This window comes from Pithys albifrons, chromosome 14 (genome assembly GCF_047495875.1).
Source record: "Pithys albifrons albifrons isolate INPA30051 chromosome 14, PitAlb_v1, whole genome shotgun sequence".
Classification (NCBI taxonomy): Eukaryota; Metazoa; Chordata; class Aves; order Passeriformes; family Thamnophilidae; genus Pithys; species Pithys albifrons.
In genome coordinates this window covers 20,565,287-20,588,227 of record NC_092471.1, presented here as the reverse complement: position 1 = coordinate 20,588,227, position 22,941 = coordinate 20,565,287, and the positions used below count along the sequence as shown (strand labels likewise).

The 22,941-nt window shown below is 58.8% G+C and overlaps 1 protein-coding gene across 6 annotated transcripts; it reads right to left on the bottom strand.

The window, feature by feature from the left end:
• Nucleotides 1-3,570: 3,570 nt before the first annotated feature.
• NSDHL (NAD(P) dependent 3-beta-hydroxysteroid dehydrogenase NSDHL) lies at nt 3,571-21,511 on the bottom strand. Of its 6 annotated transcripts, none has more exons than XM_071569191.1 (8): nt 21,468-21,511; nt 19,120-19,248; nt 16,422-16,583; nt 13,902-14,048; nt 12,941-13,069; nt 10,723-10,865; nt 8,171-8,273; nt 3,574-4,673 (listed from the first exon to the last, which is right to left on the bottom strand). In XM_071569191.1, exons 2-8 carry the CDS (start codon nt 19,138-19,140, stop codon nt 4,338-4,340), a joined length of 1,041 nt encoding a protein of 346 aa, XP_071425292.1. In that variant the 5' UTR covers nt 19,141-19,248; nt 21,468-21,511; the 3' UTR covers nt 3,574-4,337. The 6 variants fall into 6 exon arrangements, with proteins under 6 accessions (XP_071425297.1, XP_071425292.1, XP_071425291.1 ...); XM_071569190.1 differs by having other exon boundaries at nt 19,120-19,251; nt 21,468-21,510; XM_071569194.1 differs by lacking the exon at nt 21,468-21,511 and adding an exon at nt 21,434-21,451 and having other exon boundaries at nt 19,120-19,251.
• Nucleotides 21,512-22,941: the final 1,430 nt, after the last annotated feature.

Sequence of the window (22,941 nt, the reverse complement as noted above, 5' to 3'; positions counted from 1 at the left end):
GGCAACTGCTCATCAGATGCAAAGGGAATGGCAGAAGGAACCTGCTGATGGACCAGGGCTGGTCCTGGAACCAGAGACACATCGAATGGTTTGGGTTGGAAGGGACCTTAAAGCCCCCCCAGTGCCACCCCTGCCATGGGCAGGGACACCTCCCACCAGCCCAGGGTGCTCCCCCTGTCCAGCCTGGCCTGGGACACTCCCAGGGAAGGGGCAGCCACAGCTGCTCTGCCCAACCTGTGCCAGGGCCTGCCCACCCTCCCAGCCAGGAATTCCTTCCCTACATCCCCATCTGAACTTGCCCTCTGGCAGTGGGATGCCATTTCCTCTTGTCCTGTCCCTCCAGGCCCTTGTAAATGGTCTCTCTCCATCTTTCTTCTCACACTTCAGGTCCGGGAAGGCCACAATTAGGTCACCCTGGAAGGCCACAATTAGGTCACCCTGAAACCTTCTCTTCTCCAGGCTGAGCAATCCCTATTGACCCAGTTTTTCCTCCCAGCAGAGCTGCTCCATCCTCTGATGGTCACCTTGGTGGCCTCCTCCAACAGGTCCTTCCTGTGCTGAGGAGGTGCCACAGCAAATTGATACCAGGCAGGAAAGAACAGAAGGATCTCGTTGGCTTGGCCAAGAAAACAAGACGGGATTTATGCTCATTAGGATGAGAATATTAATTGAGAGGAGGAGGCTGGAGCAGGGATGGAAGCAAGGACAAAGCAAGGTTCTCCTGCATTGTGGCCAGGGGTAGAGGCACAGTCAGGCTCCAGCAGGGCAGCAATCCCTGTTTACCTGTGCTTGGGCAACAGCAGCTCGTCAGCAGCCAAAAGCAGCGCCCTAATTATAGGGAGAGCCACCAACCCAGCCTGGGTGTGACACCTGGGCCTCCCTCCCTGCCCTGCCCAGCCCAGGGAACTGCTCCCCCCAGCCCAGAAGAGCCCTGGGTTACCCTCCCTGGGTGAGGGCACCACCCCCTGCCTCCTGCCCTCATCCCCCTGCCCTGAACTTCCAGGGCATCTTGTTTGGGGAGCACCTTCTGGTGGTGCCTCCAGCTCTTCCCTTGAGAGGCCTCCAGGGACAGGGGAAGATGAGGAACCCTCCCCTGGAACTGTGTCCAAGGACTGGCAGATCTTGGGGACAGATTGGAGCTGCAGGGCAGGGCTGGCTGGGAAGTGCCATCCAGAGGCCAGAGGTGCCTTTGCTGTGGCTGCACTTCAGGAGTGTGGGGTTGGATCCTTCTGCTCCAGCACAGCCCCACGCCCTGCCCACCTCCTGGGGGAGGGCAGTGCCATCCCTGCTCCCAGAGGGACAGGGGGGTCATCCCTGCTCCCAGGAGGGCAATGCCATCCCTGCTCCCAGGAGGGCAGTGCCATTCCTGTTCCCAGGGCACTGCCATCCCTGCTCCCAGGGCAGTGCCATCCCTGCTCCCAGGAGGGCAGTGCCATCCCTGTTCCCAGGAGGGCAGTGCCATCCCTGCTCCCAGGAGCACAGTGCCATCCCTGCTCCCAGGAGCACAGTGCCATCCCTGCTCCCAGGGCAGTGCCATTCCTGCTCCCAGCAGGGCAGTGCCATCCCTGCTCCCAGGAGGGCAGTGCCATCCCTGCTCCCAGGGGCACAGTGCCATCCCTGCTCCCAGGAGCACAGTGCCATCCCTGCTCCCAGGGCAGTGCCATTCCTGCTCCCAGCAGGGCAGTGCCATCCCTGCTCCCAGGAGGGCAGTGCCATCCCTGCTCCCAGGGGCACAGTGCCATCCCTGCTCCCAGGAGCACAGTGCCATCCCTGCTCCCAGGGCAGTGCCATTCCTGCTCCCAGCAGGGCAGTGCCATCCCTGCTCCCAGGAGGGCAGTGCCATCCCTGCTCCCAGGGCAGTGCCATCCCTGCTCCCAGGAGGGCAGTGCCATCCCTGCTCCCAGGGCAGTGCCATTCCTGCTCCCAGCAGGGCAGTGCCATCCCTGCTCCCAGGAGGGCAGTGCCATCCCTGCTCCCAGGGCAGTGCCATCCCTGCTCCCAGGGGCACAGTGCCATCCCTGCTCCCAGAAGGGCACAGTGCCATCCCTGCTCCCAGGAGGGCAGTGCCATCCCTGCTCCCAGGAGGGACAGTGCCATCCCTGCTCCCAGGGGCACAGTGCCATCCCTGCTCCCAGGAGGGCAGTGCCATCCCTGCTCCCAGGGGCACAGTGCCATCCCTGCTCCCAGGAGGGCAGTGCCATCCCTGTTCCCAGGGGCACAGTGCCATCCCTGCTCCCAGGAGGGCAGTGCCATCCCTGCCCCCAGGGCAGTGCCATCCCTGCTCCCAGGAGGGCAGTGCCATCCCTGCTCCCAGGGCAGTGCCATCCCTGCTCCCAGGAGGGCAGTGCCATCCCTGCTCCCAGGGCAGTGCCATCCCTGCTCCCAGGAGGGCAGTGCCATCCCTGTTCCCAGGAGGGCAGTGCCATCCCTGTTCCCAGGGCAGTGCTATCCCTGCTCCCAGGGCAGTGCCATCCCTGCTCCCAGGAGGGCAGTGCCATCCCTGCTCCCAGGAGGGCAGTGCCATCCCTGTTCCCAGGAGGGCAGTGCCATCCCTGTTCCCAGGGCAGTGCTATCCCTGCTCCCAGGAGGGCAGTGCCATCCCTGCTCCCAGGGCAGTGCCATCCCTGCTCCCAGGGCAGTGCCATCCCTGCTCCCAGGAGGGCAGTGCCATCCCTGCTCCCAGAGGGACAGGCTGCCTGCCCAGTGCCAACCACAGGAGTGGCCCAGGCAACTGGCCAGTCCCTCCCAGGTCCAGGCCAAGGTTGGTAAAACAACCAGTTCAAGCAGCACATAAAACCCCCAGGACAAAAGGTCCAGCAAAGGTCTCCAGAAAGCAGCCAGGAGGTCAAACAGAACCCGGTTATGGGACTCTTAACAGCAGATCAAGCCCACAGGTGTGGTGGAGGCTGTGGCTGCCCCATCCCTGAAGTGTCCCAGGCCAGGCTGGACAGGGCTTGGAGCAACCTGGGCTGGTGGGAGGTGTCCCTGCCCATGGAACTGGGTGGGCTTTGGAGTCCCTTCCAACCCAGAGAATTCCAGGATTTTATGAGGGAGGGAGATATTTCCCATAATGCTGAAATCTGAGACACCAGAACTGCCAGGAATTGGCATGGAAATTCCAACCTGAACACCTCATTTATGACCAAAGCAGAACTGGAGCACTTGAGAGATTGTGGGGTAGAGAACCCTTAATATGCACATCAAAAATAAAAAAAAACCACTTTGGGGAGCTGCACTGCCACCATTTCCTGGGGGAAAAGAGGGTTTTCCATGGACTAAGTGGCCAAAGCAGGTCCTGGTGGGAGCTCTTGGCTTGGAACAGCCCATGGCATGAAGTTGTGGCAACTGCTCATCAGATGCAAAGGGAATGGCAGAAGGAACCTGCTGATGGACCAGAATTGGTCCTGGAACCAGAGACACATCGAATGGTTTGGGTTGGAAGGGACCTTAAAGCCCCCCCAGTGCCACCCCTGCCATGGGCAGGGACATCTCCCACCAGCCCAGGGTGCTCCCCCTGTCCAGCCTGGCCTGGGACAGTCCCAGGACCAGCAAGCAGAGGTCAGAGAAGATGAACTTTGTGCTGTAGGATCTTCCAACCACTGTAGCTCTGGTGGGAAAACAGCAGGAGGTGCCCAACAACAGGCACAGCCCAGAGCTCTGCCCCCATGAAGGAATCATTCCACTGGGCTGAGAGGGGCACAGTGGCATCTGCCCTTTCACAGATGGCACACAGGATTAGGAAATCATCTCGTTGTGATTTATTTGGGTTCTTCTGGGAACAGAGAGAGGCTCCTGCAGGAACAAAGGGACACAGTCCTGACAAAGAGAGGCCTTTCCTCAGGTCTCCTGATGCCTCACCAAGAAGCCAAATCCCCCTCTGATCATGGAGGGAAAACAAAAGGAGCTGCAGTGACTCAAGGGCTGTTGGCACAACTGCTCCTTGGCATGAGCTGCTCCTGCCCAGAGAACAGCCAAGGCCCAGAGGGGACCCAGCCACGAGAAGGGGTTGGTTCCTCACTCCAGGAGGAGGTGGCTGATGTCACCAGAGCAACAAAACACGGGAGGAGGGTGGAGAGGGCAGAGCAGGAATGCCAACGTGCCACCTTGGGACTGAAGAAGGCACAGCAGGGTGTTTGTTCACAGCCCAGAGTCCAGCAGCTGGCTCAGAACAAGCAGTCACCTCCAAGAACCGCTGGCAAAGCTCCTGCAGGGAGGGTGTGCCAACCCAGAGAGCGGCGAGGAGGAACTTCGGGGGTCGCTCCTCCTCCATGTCAAAACCATCACCATCACAGCCAGCACCACCAAAGCAACCCTGCCAAGGGAGCCCCTGCAGCTGCTCAGGCCCTGGCACGGCGCAGGTGGGGGTAGCTCTGCAGGGTCCTGGCCACGGCCTCCTCCAGCCCCACCACGGGGCTGTAGCCCAGGGCCCTCTTGGCCCTCTCGCAGCTGTAGTAGTGGAAGGTGCCGGCCAGGGCCACCCGCATGGGCGTGAAGGTGGCCCTGATGGTCACCAGGGGCCGCAGCAGCCACAGCAGCAGGGCCAGCAGCAGGGCCAGGCAATAGGCCAGCCCGTAGGGAATGTGGTACTTGGGAGCGTTGTAGCCCAGGCCTGTCAAGAGCCGAGACATGAAGGCCCAGAAGGGAACGGGCTCATCGTTGGTGATGTGGAACGCCTGGAGGGAGAGAGGGAGACAGGGATGAGACATGCCTGGAGGGAGAGAGGGAGACAGGGGTGAGACATGCCTGGAGGGAGAGAGGGAGACAGGGATGAGCAGAGCCTGGAGGGAGAGAGGGAGACAGGGGTGAGCAGAGCCTGGAGGGAGAGAGGGAGACAGGGATGAGCAGAGCCTGGAGGGAGAGAGGGAGACAGGGGTGAGACATGTCTGGAGGGAGAGAGGGAGACAGGGATGGTCAAAGCCTGGAGGGAGAGAGGGAGACAGGGGTGAGACATGTCTGGAGGGAGAGAGGGAGACAGGGGTGAGCAGAGCCTGGAGGGAGAGAGGGAGACAGGGATGAGCAGAGCCTGGAGGGAGAGAGGGAGACAGGGGTGAGACATGACTGGAGGGAGAGAGGGAGACAGGGGTGAGCAGAGCCTGGAGGGAGAGAGGGAGACAGGGGTGAGACATGACTGGAGGGAGAGAGGGAGACAGGGGTGAGCAGAGCCTGGAGGGAGAGAGGGAGACAGGGGTGAGACATGTCTGGAGGGAGAGAGGGAGACAGGGATGGTCAAAGCCTGGAGGGAGAGAGGGAGACAGGGATGGTCAAAGCCTGGAGGGAGAGAGGGAGACAGGGATGAGAAATGCCTGGAGGGAGAGAGGGAGACAGGGATGAGACATGCCTGGAGGGAGAGAGGGAGACAGGGATGAGACATGCCTGGAGGAAGAGAGGGAGACAGGGATGAGACATGCCTGGAGGAAGAGAGGGAGACAGGGATGAGCAGAGCCTGGTGGGAGAGAGGGAGACAGGGGTGAGCAGAGCCTGGTGGGAGAGAGGGAGACAGGGGTGAGCAGAGCCTGGTGGGAGAGAGGGAGACAGGGGTGAGCAGAGCCTGGAGGGAGAGAGGGAGACAGGGATGAGCAGAGCCTGGAGGGAGAGAGGGAGACAGGGATGAGCAGAGCCTGGAGGGAGAGAGGGAGACAGGGATGAGCAGAGCCTGGAGGGAGAGAGGGAGACAGGGATGAGCAGAGCCTGGAGGGAGAGAGGGAGACAGGGATGAGCAGAGCCTGGAGGGAGAGAGGGAGACAGGGGTGAGCAGAGCCTGGAGGGAGAGAGGGAGACAGGGGTGAGACATGTCTGGAGGGAGAGAGGGAGACAGGGATGAGCAGAGCCTGGTGGGAGAGAGGGAGACAGGGGTGAGCAGAGCCTGGAGGGAGAGAGGGAGACAGGGATGGTCAAAGCCTGGAGGGAGAGAGGGAGACAGGGATGAGACATGCCTGGAGGGAGAGAGGGAGACAGGGATGAGACATGCCTGGTGGGAGAGAGGGAGACAGGGATGAGCAGAGCCTGGAGGGAGAGAGGGAGACAGGGATGAGACATGCCTGGAGGGAGAGAGGGAGACAGGGATGAGAAAAGTAGGATAGGAGAGAGGGAGACAGGGATGAGAAATGCCTGGAGGGAGAGAGGGAGACAGGGATGAGAAAAGTAGGATAGGAGAGAGGGAGACAGGGATGAGAAATGCCTGGAGGGAGAGAGGGAGACAGGGATGAGAAATGCCTGGAGGGAGAGAGGGAGACAGGGATGAGAAAAGCAGGATGGGAGAGAGGGAGACAGGGATGAGAAATGCCTGGAGGGAGAGAGGGAGACAGGGATGAGAAATGCTTGGAGGGAGAGAGGGAGACAGGGATGAGAAATGCCTGGAGGGAGAGAGGGAGACAGGGATGAGAAAAGCAGGATGGGCTGCCCAATCTTGGCCCATCTTATGCAAGAGTCTAAAAACTGACCATCCCAGTCTGAGGGTAAAAACTGGAACCCTTTCCTGAACACAGAACAGACAATTTAAGGGTCTTGTAGGCAGGACATGCTAACAAGGAGGATGGATTAAAATGAGCTTGGCCGTGGCACTGAGTGCCATGATCTGGTAAAGGGACTGGAGTTGGACCAAGGGTTGGACTTGATGATCTCGGAGGTCTTTTCCAACCCAATCCATTCTATGATTCTGTCCTTCTATGGATGTGGCACTGAGTGAGAATCCACCATGTCTTGATCCAACCCTACTGTGATCACCAGCCCAGGGCACTCTGTGCCCCACTCTGTGCCCCACTCTGTGCCCCACTCTGTGCCCCACTCTGTGCCCTGGGCTGGTGATCACAGTGGGGTTGGATCAAGGGTTGGATTTGATGATCTCAGAGGTCTCTTCCAACCCAACTGAGAAGAGCAACGAGGCTGGAGAAGGGACTGGAGCACAAGCCCTGTGGGGAGAGGCTGAGGGAGCTGGAGGTGTTCAGGCTGGAGAAGAGGAGGCTCAGAGGTGACCTCAGCACTGTCTGGAACTGCCTGAAGGGAAGTTGTGGTCAGGGGGGGGTTGGTCTCTTCTCCCAGGCACTCAGCAATAGGACAAGGGGGCACGATGGGCTCAAGCTCTGCCAGGGGAAATTGAAGTTGGAGAGCAGAAAGAAATTCTTTGCAGAGAGAGTGCTCAGGGATTGGAATGGGCTGCCCAGAGAGGGGGTGGATTCCCCATCCCTGGAGGTTTTTCAGCTGAGCTTGGCCGTGGCACTGAGTGCCATGATCTGGGAAAGGGACTGGAGTTGGACCAAGGGTTGGACTTGATGATCTCAGAGGGCTTTTCCAACCCAACTGACTCTGTGATGGTAACCTGTGTTAACTAGGGGATTACACAAGTTTTGGTTAGTTGCACAATTAGTTACTATTTCTATAACAGGGATTTACATGGGAAAAGAAAAGAAGGGGGTTCAACATGAGTCACAACATTGTCCCAAGGTCCATCTCCATCCTGGAGCTGGAGACAGCCAGTCCACGTGGGGGAACATCCACAGGCCTGGGCTGGGCTTTGCTGATGGGATGTCTCTCAGCCCCTGCTGACCTCACTGTCTAAGCTTGGCAGTTCTTTCTCTGCTGGTGGCTGAATTTCCATCCCTACAATCTCCAGTTCATGGTGAGGACATGACACCCCTCACTGGGCACATTTTGGGCACAAGCTGCTCTGCACTGCCCACCACCTCTGGCTGAAATGGGCTGAAGCTCCTCTTTGCCAGGAAAACAGGTGACACTGCAGGGGCTGAGACCCCTCAGAAATGCCACACAAACTGACAGACAGCCCAGAGCAAACCCAGTAAAGCCCCCCCAGTGCACAGTGGGGCCCAAAAGAGCTGTGCAAGTCTGTCCTGCTCTGAACTCGGTCCTAAAAGCCTCTGCATCTCCATGTTGGCACCTTGGCTGCCCACAGCTCTGCCTGGATCTCCTCCCACCAGGATTTCCCAGCATGGAACTGAAGGATATTCATCCAGCTTAGCCCAGGTGGTGGCACACAGTGCTCACCACTCATGAAACCCACAGACAGACAGAGCTGACCCACCAGTGAGTGGAGCTCCACCACCTCCAGGATGGATGTTGAGGATGGGGGATCAGGATCCCAGAGCAGAGGATTCCAGCTGGAGTGTGCCTGGGGACACCCCCTGCCCTCCCACCCCCTGCTGAGCTCCTTCCTTACCTGCCCACACAGGGGAGAGCCTTTCTGCAGCTTTTCTGCAGCCAGGATGTGCCCATGGACCACGTTGTCCACGTAGGTGAAATCCACCAAGTTCTTCCCGTCCCTGCACAGACAAAAGGAGGTTTAACCTTAAGGAAAGTGGGGCTGAAAAGGAAGGACTTTCACACAGGGAATGTTTATCCCAAGTTTTCCCTTCCCCACTCTCTTGTCCTGCAGCTTCAGGCCATGCCCTGGCACAGGGGTGGAATTACCACACATCAGTTGGGAGACAAATTATTGTCCCAGCCCTTGGCACAGCCCTCAGAGGTGACACCATTTTTAAACCTCCCAGGCTGGGAAGACCTTCCAGGTCTGGGGATCAGCAGGGATCCATGGAGCAGGAGATCCAGGGATCACAGGGATCCATGGAGCAGGAGTGCAGGGACCACAGGGATCCATGGGAGCAGGAGATCCAGGGATCACAGGGATCCATGGAGCAGGAGGGGCAGAGATCACAGGGATCCATGGAGCAGGAGTGCAGGGATCACAGGGATCCATGGAGCAGGAGTGCAGGGATCACAGGGATCCATGGAGCAGGAGATCCAGGGATCACAGGGATCCATGGAGCAGGAGTGCAGGGATCACAGGGATCCATGGGAACAGGAGGGGCAGGGATCACAGGGATCCATGGGAACAGGAGTGCAGGGATCACAGGGATCCATGGGAACAGGAGGGGCAGGGATCAGCAGGGATCCATGGGAGCAGGAGTGCAGGGATCACAGGGATTCATGGGAACAGGAGTGCAGGGATCACAGGGATCCATGGAGAAGGAGATCCAGGGATCACAGGGATCCATGGGAGCAGGAGATCCAGGGATCACAGGGATCCATGGGAACAGGAGATCCAGGGATCACAGGGATCCAGGAGCAGCAGGGGCAGGGATCACAGGGATCCATGGGAGCAGGAGGGGCAGGGATCACAGGGATCCATGGAGCAGGAGATCCAGGGATCACAGGGATCCATGGGAGCAGGAGTGCAGGGATCACAGGGATCCATGGAGCAGGAGATCCAGGGATCACAGGGATCCATGGAGCAGGAGATCCAGGGATCACAGGGATCCATGGGAACAGGAGATCCAGGGATCAAGGAGCAGGAGGGGCAGGGATCACAGGGATCCATGGGATCAGGAGATCCAGGGATCACAGGGATCCATGGGAACAGGAGATCCAGGGATCACAGGGATCCAGGAGCAGCAGGGGCAGGGATCACAGGGATCCATGGGAGCAGGAGGGGCAGGGATCACAGGGATCCATGGAGCAGAAGATCCAGGGATCACAGGGATCCATGGGAGCAGGAGGGGCAGGGATCACAGGGATCCATGGGAGCAGGAGTGCAGGGATCACAGGGATCCAGGAGCAGGACAAACAGACTGGTAACTAGCACAGACAATGTCACTTAAGGACAAGCTTCCACTTAGGAATTTCTGGGCTCAGGGAACTCTGATTTACTCCCTCAACCAGCCAAGCTCAGCCCAGCTGGAGCAGATCCAACCAATGTGGGACCCCCATTCCTGTGCAGGTCCAGAACGTGCATCTGCTTATCCCTGTCCAGAGTCCAGTCAGCCATGGGATCATGTCCCCCAGGACCTTCCCCATGTCCCCCAGGACCTTCCCCATGTCCCCCAGGACCCTCCCCATGTCCCCCAGGACCTTCCCCATGTCCCCCAGGACCCTTCCCATGTCTCCCAGGACCCTCCCCACATCCCCATGTACTTCTACAGCCCCCAGGACCCTTCCAAAAACACCAGGACCTCTCCCCAACCCTCAGGACCTTCCCCATGTCCCCCAGGACCCTCCCCACATCCCCATGTACTTCTACAGTCCCCAGAACCCTTCCAAAAACACCAGGACCTCTCCACAACCCCCAGGACCTTCCCCATGTCCCCAAGGACCCTTCCCCATGTCCCCCAGGACCCTCCCCACATCCCCATGTACTTCTACAGCCCCCAGGACCTTTCCAAAAACACCAGGACCTCTCCCCAACCCTCAGGACCTTCCCCATGTCCCCCAGGACCCTCCCCATGTCCCCCAGGACCTTCCCCACTTCCCCATGTACTTCTACAGCCCCCAGGACCCTTCCAAAAACACCAGGACCTCTCCCCAACCCTCAGGACCCTCCCCATGTCCCCCAGGACCCTCCCCACATCCCCATGTACTTCTACAGCCCCCAGAACCCTTCCAAAAACACCAGGACCTCTCCCCAGCCTGTGTGTTTGACAGGCAGTGTTGGGTTCACGAGACTCTGATTTTCTGGAGACACTTAGAGCTAGTAAGTTCTCCTTGGCTAAAGTGTGGTCCTCATAGGAAGGTGGAAAGCCTTTCCAGCCTGTGTTGTGTCCATTGTTAACCAGGCAGTGCTGGGTTCATAAAGCTTTGATTGTTCCAAGGATGCTCAGAGCCAACAACTTCATATTAATCCAGGTGGGACAAAACATCTCTGCATTTCTGCCCCTCCTTTTCCCCGTTCAGCACCAGCTTTGCCAAAGCAATAAAAAGCCTCTGAGCTCTGCTCACCCAATGATGAACTTCATCTTGCCACTCCTGGCTGCCTGGATGAGGGTGGGCACCAGCTGGGGGTCCCTGGGCCCGAAGATGCCGTGGGGACGGATGGCAGCGGTGAGGAAATTGTTCTCTGGGTCGTTGGCAGCGAGCACTTCCTGCAGGGAGAGGACAGGAGGAAGGTTGGGAGGCAGAGCAGGGCTGGGCAATTATTCCCAAGCTCCCACCCCATTGGGAAGACATCAGGGATGAATTAGAATCACAGAATCATAGAATGGATTGCGTTGGAAGAGACCTCTGAGATCATCAAGGCCAACCCTTGATCCAACCCCACTGTGATCACCAGCCCAGGGCACGGGCTGGTGATCACAGTGGGGTTGGATCAAGATGTGGTTGGATCAAGACATGGTTGGATCAAGACATGGTTGGATCAAGACATGGTTATCACAGTGGGGTTGGATCAAGACATGGTTGGATCAAGACATGGTTGGATCAAGACATGGTGATCACAGTAGGGTTGGATCAAGACATGGTTGGATCAAGACATGGTGATCACAGTGGGGTTGGATCAAGACATGGTTGGATCAAGACATGGTTGGATCAAGACATGGTGATCACAGTGGGGTTGGATCAAGACATGGTTGGATCAAGACATGGTTGGATCAAGACATGGTGATCACAGTAGGGTTGGATCAAGACATGGTTGGATCAAGACATGGTTGGATCAAGACATGGTGATCACAGTGGGGTTGGATCAAGACATGGTTGGATCAAGACATGGTGATCACAGTAGGGTTGGATCAAGACATGGTGGATTCTCACTCAGTGCCACATCCATAAAATGACAGACTCATAGAATGGATTGGGTTGGAAAAGCCCTCTGAGATCATCAAGTCCAACCCTTGGTCCAACTCCAGTCCCTTTACCAGATCATGGCACTCAGTGCCACGGCCAAGCTCAGCTGAAAAACCTCCAGGGATGGGGAATCCACCCCCTCTCTGGGCAGCCCATTCCAATCCCTGAGCACTCTCTCTGCAAAGAATTTCTTTCTGATCTCCAACTATCACCCCCTCCTGTCTTCACAAGTGATGCTTCTTTTGTCCCCAGCTCTGCTCCCACTTCTCTTCAAGGACAGAAATCAGTGGAACACTGGCAGGCAAAGGGAGGGAATTCTTTGCCTCTCCCATTTACCACCAGGAGTTTTCAAAGCTCCTCCATTCATGAGGAAGAGGAGGACACTCAGCAATTCCACCTCTGTCCCTCTCATCAGCCACTTCCATGACAAACCTCCTGGGTGTCCTCCAGAAGGGGGTGGTCCCACCTGTCTGGCAGCACCAAGAGATTTCCCTCCCTTGGGAGCTTCCAAAGAACATGTGCTCCAGATTTCCAGCAGGGCTGGAATGTCTGGGAAACCCCAAGCCCAAGGCCCCCCAAACCACACAGAACACTTCCCATTTCCCCCAAATCCAAGACATGATTCCACTACACTTGATTGCTGCTCCTCAGCTCTCCCCTTATCAGTGGAAAGATGTTTTCAGATTCAAATCAAGGAAGCTCCTTTTGAGGAAAGCCCTTGAAGGCTCCAGGGACACCCTGTCAGCATCAGCATGGAGGCCACTCTGTAACGTTCTCCTTGCACAAAAAGCACAGATTCTTCCCACAACTGAACTGCAAACCACAAAAAAGGGCTCCAGAAGAGGTTTGTTCCCTTTGAGTTAAACCATTGTTGCCCCATATTGAAACCCCCCAGGCTGCAGCAATAAAAGGATGAGACACAACAGATCCTGGTGAGGGGCAAGAGGCCAAAGCAGGGAGTTTACAGGTGTGGGGGCAGGTTTTAGGTCCTTTTTAACACTAATCTTTGAGAAGATGGCCAAGAGCTTTGGGGTGCTCCTCAGCTCAGCCCACAGTCCCATCCTGTCCCTCCCCAGGGCCTTGGTCACAAATCCCAACCATAAAAGCAGGAAAATGGGGGTCTGAAACAGCTTTCCAGAGCAGAGAAGACAAAGAACTCCCCTCAACTGCTCTTAAACCAAAGCTTCAAGGTAAGAACTGGGATTGCCATGCCATGGAAGTGCCACCTGTGCCAGTTCTGACACCACCCCTGCAGTGAGACACTATTTCATTCCATTCACTGGGGATTTATGTCACAGCTTTGTGTTATTCTCATCATTTTGATGATGTGAATACATTGAAAAATAAGCATTTAACCCCCTGATAGGATGCCAAGTACCTTCTCCTGCAGGATCTTGGTCTCTGTGTAGTAGTCAATAGGTTTCTGTGCATAAGGGAGGTCTTCTGATCCATTTTTTATGTCTGTGCCCTCAAAAACCACACTGGCACTGCTGGTTAACACCAACTTCTGCAAAGGATGGGGAAGAAAAGTTGTTTAAAGCCTCCCACAGGAGGGTCACTGTTTATGGGGGCTGAGTGAAGACAACAGTTTAACCAACTGATCCTACACACTGAGTGCCCAAGAGCAAGGCTGAGAGAAGGGGATCTCACACTGCAGGTTTGACTCTGTCAGTGCTTTGTGCTGCCTGAAGGAGAGCAAACACTTCCACAAACACCTCTGGCATCCAGTCAGGGGCAAACATGCCCAGCAAAACCAGAGTGAGGGGCACTGGACACAAATGTTAAGGTTTTAAGGCAGAATTCCAGTGAAAACTCAGGTGGTACCAAAACAACCCAAGGAGGAAATTCAGGCTGTGATTTGAGCTGCTGTTTCCTGGTTCCCTCAGGCTCCTTCCTTTGTGGGCAGTTGGCTTCCCACACCCTGAGATTATGGCACAAGTGTGTCCTCTCTCATTACATGGCAAAGAATTCACAGAGGGAAGACATGCCATGAATATTCCCACTGCTGGAAATGCCACCTTTGGAGCTGGCATGGAAGGAGCCCCTTGCCAGCTGTGGGGCATTCCCAGGTGTGGAGCAGGACAGATGTGGGTGCTTTTCCTGCAGTCAGAAGATTGCAATGTGCAGGTTCTCTGGGGCAAACATGGATTGAGGTCCCACCAAACACTAAGCAGGAGACACACAGAGTCTCCCTCCCAGTGTTTTCCATGGAACAAGGAGGAATTCAGTGTCTCAGAGGCTTTTCCTCCCTGTCCAACTGAACAGAAATTGGTCCACAGTGCAAATATCCTCAAGCCCATTGTCCTCTCAGGGTCTCCAGGTGCTTTTCCCCCCCTTACCTGCACTCCAGCTTCTCTGCAGGCTTCAATGACTGCTTTGGTTCCCCCCACATTGACCCTGTAGAACAGCTCCCTGTTGTCACTGGAGGGCGCTGGGGATGCACAGTGGAAAGCCACGGACACACCTTGCAGGGCTGGGAGCAGAGCCTGGGAGAGGCACCAGGGGAGGTGGGAATGGAGCAACAGGAGGATGGAAAGAAAACACGAGTTTGTTCGTGGAAATATTCTGCTAAATGTCAGCAATGTGCCCTCCATAAAGGTGGGCAGCTGGAAGAGGATTTGGAGCCAGGATCTCTGGGCAAACACACACAGCCCTTCTCTCCAGAGAATCATAGAATGGATTGGGTTGGAAGAGACCTCTGAGATCATCAAGTCCAACCCTTGATCCAACCCCACTGTGATCACCAGCCCAGGGCACGGAGTGCCCTGGGCTGGTGATCACAGTAGGGTTGGATCAAGACATGGTTGGATCAAGACACGGTGATCACAGTAGGGTTGGATCAAGACACGGTTGGATCAAGACATGGTTGGATCAAGACATGGTGATCACAGTGGGGTTGGATCAAGACATGGTTGGATCAAGACATGGTTGGATCAAGACATGGTGATCACAGTGGGGTTGGATCAAGACATGGTTGGATCAAGACATGGTGATCACAGTAGGGTTGGATCAAGACACGGTTGGATCAAGACATGGTGGATTCTCACTCAGTGCCACATCCATAGAATGACAGAATCATAGAATTGATTGGGTTGGAAAAGCCCTCCGAGATCATCAAGTCCAACCCTTGGTCCAACTCCAGTCCCTTTACCAGATCATGGCACTCAGTGCCACGGCCAAGCTCAGCTGAAAAACCTCCAGGGATGGGGAATCCACCCCCTCTCTGGGCAGCCCATTCCAATCCCTGAGCACTCTCTCTGCAAAGAATTTCTTTCTGATCTCCCACTTCAATTTCCCCTGGCAGAGCTTGAGCCCATCGTGCCCCCTTGTCCTATTGCTGAGTGCCTGGGAGAAGAGACCAACCCCCACCTGGCCAGAACTTCCCTTCAGGGAGTTCCAGACAGTGCTGAGAAGATCCTGAGAACTTCCCCACACTTGGAGCCTGTCTGGGCTGGACTGATTGGAGCATCCCAAGTGTAGGGGCACTCCCTGGAGTCAGAAGGTGGGACCCTGAGGAAGCAGCAGTTTAACAGTCCCCAGGCACTGTGTGGAGGTGACTGTCCCAAAGCCCTGAGCTGGGGGTTGAGGCAGGGGGAGATGTCTCTGCCATGGCCCACCCTCAGGAGGCCTCAGCCTGCCCTGAGTGTTGGGAATGAGTCATAGAATGGATTGGGTTGGAAAAGACCTCCGAGATCATCAAGTCCAACCCTTGGTCCAACTCCAGTCCTCATGGAGCTGGGGAGAGCTGGGAGAGCCCCCTGCAATTAGCACAGGCCTGTAATTACACTGAGTGTCTAAACTAACAGCAATCAGAGAGATACCAGGTCTGTTCTTTGCAGCCCCAAGACACATCAGGGCTGGTTCTTGCAGGTGGTTCCAGAGAGGTGCTGAGGTTTCACCCCAGGGCAAGGCTGGGGGGCACATCTGCATCCCCTTTTCCCACCTGGGCAGGGCCCCCAGGGCTTCAGGAAGGGCTCAGTGTTGGAACCAACACCCATCCAATCAGATGTCCTTCCCAGCATGGGCCAGGCAGGGAGGGACCACTCTGGGTTACCTGGTGCCACCCCCCTGCTCCAGCAGGGTCATCCCAGAGCACAGGGAACAGGATTGTGCCCAGGTGGTTCTGGAATATCTCCAGACTTCACACCCTCTCTGGGCAGCCTGTTCAGTGCTGGGGCACTGCACAGGGAAGTTCTGCCCCATGTTCAGGTGGAACTTCTGGGCATCAGTTCCTGCCTCTAGTCCCATTGCTTGGACCACCCTCTGCCCCTCCCTGCAGGCACTGCCAGACATGGGCAGGTGCCCTCTCAGTGACCTCTGGAGCTCCCTCAGCCTTTCCTGCTCACAGAGATGCCCCAGCCCCTCCAGCCCCTTTGTTTCCCTCTGCTGGACCCATCCCAGGAGCTCCCTGTCCCTCCTCTGCTGGGGAGCCCAGAACTGGACACAGCCCTGCAGATGTGCCCCTAAGGCTGAGCTGGGGGTGGAATCACCTTCCTCAAACAATGCTCTTCCTGATGTCCCCCAGGATCCCATTGCTCTCCTTGCCCTCAGGACACGCTGCTGGCTCTGGGACAGCTGGTTGTCCACCAGGATCCCCAGGTCCTCCTCCCAGAGCTGCCTCCCAGCCTGTACCAGTGCCTGGGGCTGTTCCTCCCCAGTTGCAGGACCTGCCTTTCCAGACAGTTCCTCTCTCCCATCTCTCCAGGCTTCCTCAAGCCCTTCTGGGGGTTCTGCCACTCCTTCCAAGACCTCGCTGAGGAGGCACCTACCCCTTGCCCCAACCACCCATGAACAGAACCCATCCTGGGCCCAGCCCCGAGCCCTGGGGCCACCTCTGGGTGGCAGGGGATGGTCTGTACCTCCTTGTCACACAGGTCTCCCAGGAAGAAGCTCACTCTGTCGCTCTGGCAGCCCCGGTGGACGTCGAACACGTTGACGGTGTAACCCTTGGCCAGGAGCTGCTCCACCAGGTGCTGCCCCAGGAAGCCGGAGCCGCCGATCACGGTGCACCTCGTGCCAGCCTGCAGGGAGGGCAGGGGGGGCAGGGAGGGCAGGGGGCACAGGGAGGGCAGGGAGGGCAGGGGGCACAGGGAGGGCAGGGAGGGCAGGGGGCACAGGGAGGACAGGGGCACAGGGAGGACAGGGGCACAGGGAGGGCAGGGGGGGACAGGGAGGGCAGGGAGGGCAGGGGGCACAGGGAGGGCAGGGGGGACAGGGAGGGCAGGGGGCACAGGGAGGGCAGGGCCACAGGGAGGGCAGGGGGGGCAGGGGGCACAGGGAGGGCAGGGGCACAGGGAGGGCAGGGGGGGACAGGGAGGGCAGGGGGGGACAGGGGCACAGGGAGGGCAGGGGGCACAGGGAGGGCAGGGGGGGACAGGGAGGGCAGGGGGGGACAGGGAGGGCAGGGGGGGACAGGGGCACAGGGAGGGCAGGGGGCACAGGGAGGGCAGGGGGGGACAGGGAGGGCAGGGGCATAGGGTGGGCAGGGGGGACAGAGAGGGCAGGGGGCACAGGGAGGGCAGGGGGCACAGGGAGGGCAGGGGGCACAGGGAGGGCAGGGGGCACAGGGAGGGCAGGGGGGCAGCAACTCAGCAGGCAGGCACAGCCCAGGGGAGCTGAGCAGGCCCCAAAGAGCTGAGCTGGCCCCAGGGGAGCTGAGCTGAGCTGAGCTGGCCTCAGGAGAGCTGAGCTGAGCTGGCCCCAGGGGAGCTGAGCTGAGCTGGCCCCAGGGGAGCTGAGCTGGCCCCAGGGGAGCTGAGCTGAGCTGGCCCCAAAGGCAGCTGAGCTGAGCTGGCCCTAAGGGAGCTGAGCTGAGCTGGCCCTAAGGGAGCTGAGCTGAGCTGGCCCTAAGGGAGCTGAGCTGAGCTGGCCCCAAAGGCAGCTGAGCTGAGCTGGCCCCAAGGGAGCTGAGCTGAGCTGGCCCCAAGGGAGCTGAGCTGAGCTGGCCCCAAGGGAGCTGAGCTGAGCTGGCCCCAGGGGAGCTGAGCTGAGCTGAGCTGGCCCTAAGGGAGCTGAGCTGGCCCCAGGGGAGCTGAGCTGAGCTGGCCCCAGGGGAGCTGAGCTGAGCTGAGCTGGCCCTAAGGGAGCTGAGCTGGCCCCAGGGGAGCTGAGCTGAGCTGGCCTCAGGGGAGCTGAGCTGAGCTGGCCCCAGGGGAGCTGAGCTGAGCTGGCCCCAGGGGAGCTGAGCTGAGCTGAGCTGGCCCCAGGGGAGCTGAGCTGAGCTGAGCTGGCCCCAGGGGAGCTGAGCTGAGCTGGCCCTAAGGGAGCTGAGCTGAGCTGAGCTGGCCCCAAGGGAGCTGAGCTGAGCTGGCCCCAGGGGAGCTGAGCTGAGCTGGCCCCAGGGGAGCTGAGCTGAGCTGGCCCCAAGAGGGCACAGGGACAGGACAAGGGAAAACATCCTCAAATTGTGCCAGGGGAAGTTCAGGCTGGATTCTGGGAAAATCTTTCCCTGGAAAGGGCTGTCCAGCCCTGGCACAGCTGCCCAGGGCAGGGGTGGATCACTGGGGTGTTCAGATGGAACACGTTTTAGTGGTGACCATGGTGGGATTTGGTCAAAGGAGGGACAGAAGCTGTTTCAGCTCCTCCTCCAAAGGCAGGAGCTCCATCCCAAACAGCAACACTTTTCCTTGCCTTCCTCCATATCCTTTCTCCTCATAGTCCCTTCCATCCCAAGCCCTTATGGGATTCCCATCATGGAATGGTTTGGGTTGGAGGGACCTCAAAGCCCACCCAGTGCCACCCCTGCCATGGGCAGGGACACCTCCCACCAGCCCAGGGTGCTCCAAGCCCTGTCCAAGCTGGCCTGGGACACTCTCAGGGATGGGGCAGCCACAACTATAAATAATTTCATGTATAAACTATCTCTAATTTGATATTACAGTATAAGGTGTGCAGCAAGCCAAGCTACACGTGAATACTTGGATTTTAGGGGATGAATTCCAGCCAAGCAGGGTTGTGGAGATACAACACTTTGCTCACACTCCTAAATATTTTTTGCTTCCTATTGTTTGCTTCCTAAACATCCCAGATTCCCTGGTCTTCCATAGGTATCATAGGAATTAATGGGAAAATAGCTCAAAAGGTAGAAATTCAGGAATAAGAGCCACAGGTAAAGAGGCAAAAGAGCTTCATTTTGCTCCTGAGAGTTATGGCCCAAATCCTCTCTGTGCTCAGCAAAATGTTCTTTTTTCCACATCCCAACCTTCTCTGTTTAATTTGGGGATCACAGGATGAGGGAACAACAGTCCAGGGGAGCTCAGGGACCTCAGCTGGGCCTTCCCCTGCACCACAACTCATCCAAACCCCCCGGGAAGTGCTCCTGGGGGAACTCAATCTCCAGGGCAGCACTGACACAGCCACTGGTGTTCCTGGGGGGCTTGGAGCATTCCTGGATCCCTCTGGAACCAACAGCAGCAAGTTATTCTTTGGAAAATCCCATTTCCTGCACAGAATTATCCCTAATGAAGGGTCAGTCTCGTGCCCTCCCTGGGGAGGGTCAGGAGTGTCTGTGAGAACAGGTTTTGCAAGACAAAAGCCCTTTTGAAGGGCTCCACTCACCGATCTGAGACGTGTGGCCATGGCTCAGGTGAGGCCTGTCCACCAGATTCCTCAAAAAAAGGGGGATATTCTGCTCTTCACAATAAAAGAACCCCTTCCTAGTGCTAGAAATCCAAGTTGGAAGCTGTTCTGCTGAAGAAGGAAGGAAAGAGGGAGTTCATTTTCCCTGTTCCACCGAAGATAAATAAGCCAATGGATGTGCAGGGCACAGAGCTGGGAGTGTTTGGGGTTTGTTTTCTGAGAAGCCCTTTGGAAAGGCAAGGGAAAGGTGCCAGAACACGGAGCTGGATGGAAAGCCCAGGCTGAGGGGGATCCACTCTCAGCTGTCCCCTGTTCCCCCCATGTCCCTGAACACTCACCCCTCTCCCAAAGGCAATTTGGGAACTGCTCCACCTCCAGTTCCCCCCCAGCTCTCTCAGCCCCACCCCAGAGCCCCCCAGTCCTTCTCCCACCCCCCAGATTCTCCAGGCCCAGCTCTCCTCACATCCCAGGCACTCCCAGGTCCCAGCTGTCCCATCCCACCACCCACAGCTCCTCACACCAACCCCCCTTCTCACCCCCCATCGTGCCCCTCACACCCCCCCAGGATCTTCCCACATTTCCTGGGACCTTCCCACATTCTCCAGGACCTTCCCCACGTCCCTCAGGACCCTCCACGCAACTCTCAGGACCTCCCCCAAAGTCCCCAAGACCCTCCCCACATCCTCCAGGAACTTCTCCACATCCCCCTGTACTTCTACAGCCCCCAGGACCTTTCCAAAAACACCAAGACCTCTCCCCAACCCCCAGGACCCTCCCCATGTCCCCCAGGACCCTCCCCATGTCCCCATGTACTTCTACAGCCCCCAGGACCCTTCCAAAAAAACCAGGACCTCTCCACAACCCCCAGGACCCTCCCCATGTGCCCCAGGACCTTCCCCATGTCTCCCAGGGCCTTCCCACCTTCCCCTGGACATTCCCAAGGTACCCCAGGACCTTTCCACACCACCCAGGACCTTCCCCATATCCCCCAAGACCTTCTCACCTTCCCCTGGACATTCCTTATGTCCCCCAGTACCCTCCCCACGTCCCCCAGTATCTTCCCCACATTCCCCAGTACCTTCCCCACGTCCCCCAGTACCCTCCCCACGTCCCCCAGTACCCTCCCCACGTCCCCCAGTACCCTCCCCACGTCCCCCAGTACCTTCCCCACAGCTTCCAGAACACTTCCCAAAGCCCTCAGGACCTCTCCATGTCCCCCAGGACCACTCCCATTGTCCCCAGGTCCCTCCCAGTGCCCCCATGTTGGTCCCAGTGCCCCCGTGTCGCTCCCAGTGCCCCCATGTCGCTCCCGGTGCCCCCAGGATCATTCCCAGTGCCCCCATATCCCTACCAGTGCCCCCATGATCGCTCCCAGTGCCCCCATGATCGCTCCCAGTGCCCCCATATCCCTCCCAGTGCCCCCAGGACCGCTCCCAGTGTCCCCATGTCGATTCCAGTGCCTCCATATCCCTCCCAGTGCCCCCAGGGCCGCTACCAGTGCCCCCATATCCCTCCCAGTGTCCCCAGGACCGCTCCCACTGTGCCCATGTCCCTCCCAGTGCCCCCATGTCCTTCCCAGTGCCGCGTGTCATTTCCAGTGCACCCATGTTGTTCCCAGTGCCGCTCCCAGTGCCCCCATGTCGCTCCCAGTGCCCCCATATCCCTCCCAGTGCCGCTCCCAGTGCACCCATGATCGCTCCCAGTGCCCCCATATCCCTCCCGGTGCCCCCATATCCCTCCCAGTGCCCCCATGATCGCTCCCAGTGCCCCCACACCCCTCCCAGTGCCCCCATGATTGCTCCCAGTGCCCCCACACCCCTCCCAGTGCCCCCATGATCGCTCCCAGTACCCCCACACCCCTCCCAGTACCCCCAAACCCCTCCCAGTGCCCCCACACCCCTCCCAGTGCCCCCATATCCCTCCCGGTGCCCCCATGTCGCTCCCGGTGCCCCCATATCCCTCCCAGTGCCCCCATATCCCTCCCAGTGCCCCCATGATCGCTCCCAGTGCCCCCACACCCCTCCCAGTGCCCCCACACCCCTCCCAGTGTCCCATGATCGCTCCCAGTGCCCCCACACCCCTCCCAGTGTCCCATGATCGCTCCCAGTGCCCCCATGATCGCTCCCAGTGCCCCCACACCCCTCCCAGTGCCCCCATGATCGCTCCCAGTACCCCCAAACCCCTCCCAGTGCCCCCATATCCCTCCCGGTGCCCCCATGTCGCTCCCGGTGCCCCCATACCTCTCCCAGTGCCCCCACACCCCTCCCAGTGTCCCATGATCGCTCCCAGTGACCCCATGATCGCTCCCAGTGCCGCCCCCTCCTCACTCGCCGCCGCCGCCGCCGCTCCCAGTGCGTCCCGGCCCCGCCCTTGGCCCCGCCCCCGGCCTACTCTCCACCAATCAGCGCTGACTCTTCCTTCAGGCTCCGCCCACTCCGCCCGTTTCCCGCCCCTCCCCCTGAGCCGAGCATCGCGCCAGCCCGCTCGCGCTCGCTGATTGGCCCATCCCTTCCCCGCCTCGGCCAATCGCGTTGAGAGCAGGAGGAGCCTTTCCCCACGCGGTCATTCACCCCCTTGGGCTCCTCCCCGAACCCAGCCAATAGGAGCGCGCGTTACCATAGCAACGGCGTGGGCAGCAGCCAATGGGAGGGCGCGACCTTGCGGCCTCCGGGAAGAGAGGGCGGAGGGATGGTGAGGGCGGGGCCGGGAGGGGCCTGTGGGAGCTTTGAGGGGTCTGTGGGAGCTTTGAGGGGTCTGTGTGGCTCTGAGGGGTCTGTGGGAGCTTTGAGGGGTCTGTGGGGCTCTGAGGGGTCTGTGAGAGGCTCTGAGGGGTCTGTGGGGCTCTGAGGGGTCTGTGAGGGACTCTGCGGGGTCTGTGAGGGGCTCTGAGGGGGCTGTGGGGCTCTGAGGGATCTGAGGGGTCTGTGAGGGGCTCTGAGGGGTCTGTGAGGGGCTCTGAGGGGTCTGTGAGGGGCTCTGAGGGGTCCGTGAGGGGCTCTGAGGGGTCCATGAGGGGCTCTGAGGGATCCGTGAGGGGCTCTGAGGGGTCTGTGAGGGGCCCTGAGGGGTCTGTGAGGGGCTCTGAGGGGGCTGTGGGGCTCTGAGGGGTCTGTGAGGGAGCTCTGAGGGGTCTGTGAGGGAGCTCTGAGGGGTCTGTGAGTGGCTCTGAGGGGTCTGTGAGGGGCTCTGAGGGGTCTGTGAGGGAGCTGTGAGGGATCTGTGAGGGGCCCTGAGGGGTCTGTGAGGGGCTCTGTGAGGGGTCTGTGAGGGGCTCTGAGGGGTCTGTGAGGGAGCTGTGAGGGATCTGTGAGGGGCCCTGAGGGGTCTGTGAGAGGCTCTGTGAGGGGCTCTGAGGGGTCTGTGAGGGGCCCTGAGGGGGCTGTGAGGGGCTCTGAGGGGTCTGTGAGAGGCTCTGAGGGGTCTTTGAGGGGCTCTGAGGGGTCTTTGAGGGGCTCTGAGGGGTCTGTGGGATCTGAGGGGTCTGTGAGGGGCTCTGAGGGGCTCTGAGGGATCTGAGGGGTCTGTGAGGGGCTCTGAGGGGTCTGTGAGAGGCTCTGAGGGGGCTGTGGGGCTCTGAGGGGCTCTGAGGGATCTGAGGGGTCTGTGAGGGGCTCTGAGGGGTCTGTGAGGGGCTCTGAGGGGGCTGTGAGAGGCTCTGAGGGGCTCTGTGAGGGGCTCTGAGGGGTCTGTGAGGAGCTCTGAGGGGGCTGTGGGGCTCTGAGGGGTCTGTGAGGGGGCTCTGAGGGGTCTGTGAGGGGCTCTGAAGGATCTGTGAGGGGCTCTATGGGGTCTGTGAGGCTC

Bases quoted from the DNA above. Each gene is read 5' to 3' on its own strand.
- NSDHL (XM_071569191.1), bottom strand. From the start codon at position 19,140: ATGGCCACACGTCTCAGATCG. The intron at 13,070-13,901 runs GTAAGGGGGGGA...CATCCTTTGCAG, and splicing joins GCAGAGAAGCTGGAGTGCAG to AAGTTGGTGTTAACCAGCAG. The intron at 8,274-10,722 runs GTGAGCAGAGCT...TTGTCTGTGCAG, and splicing joins AAGATGAAGTTCATCATTGG to GGACGGGAAGAACTTGGTGG.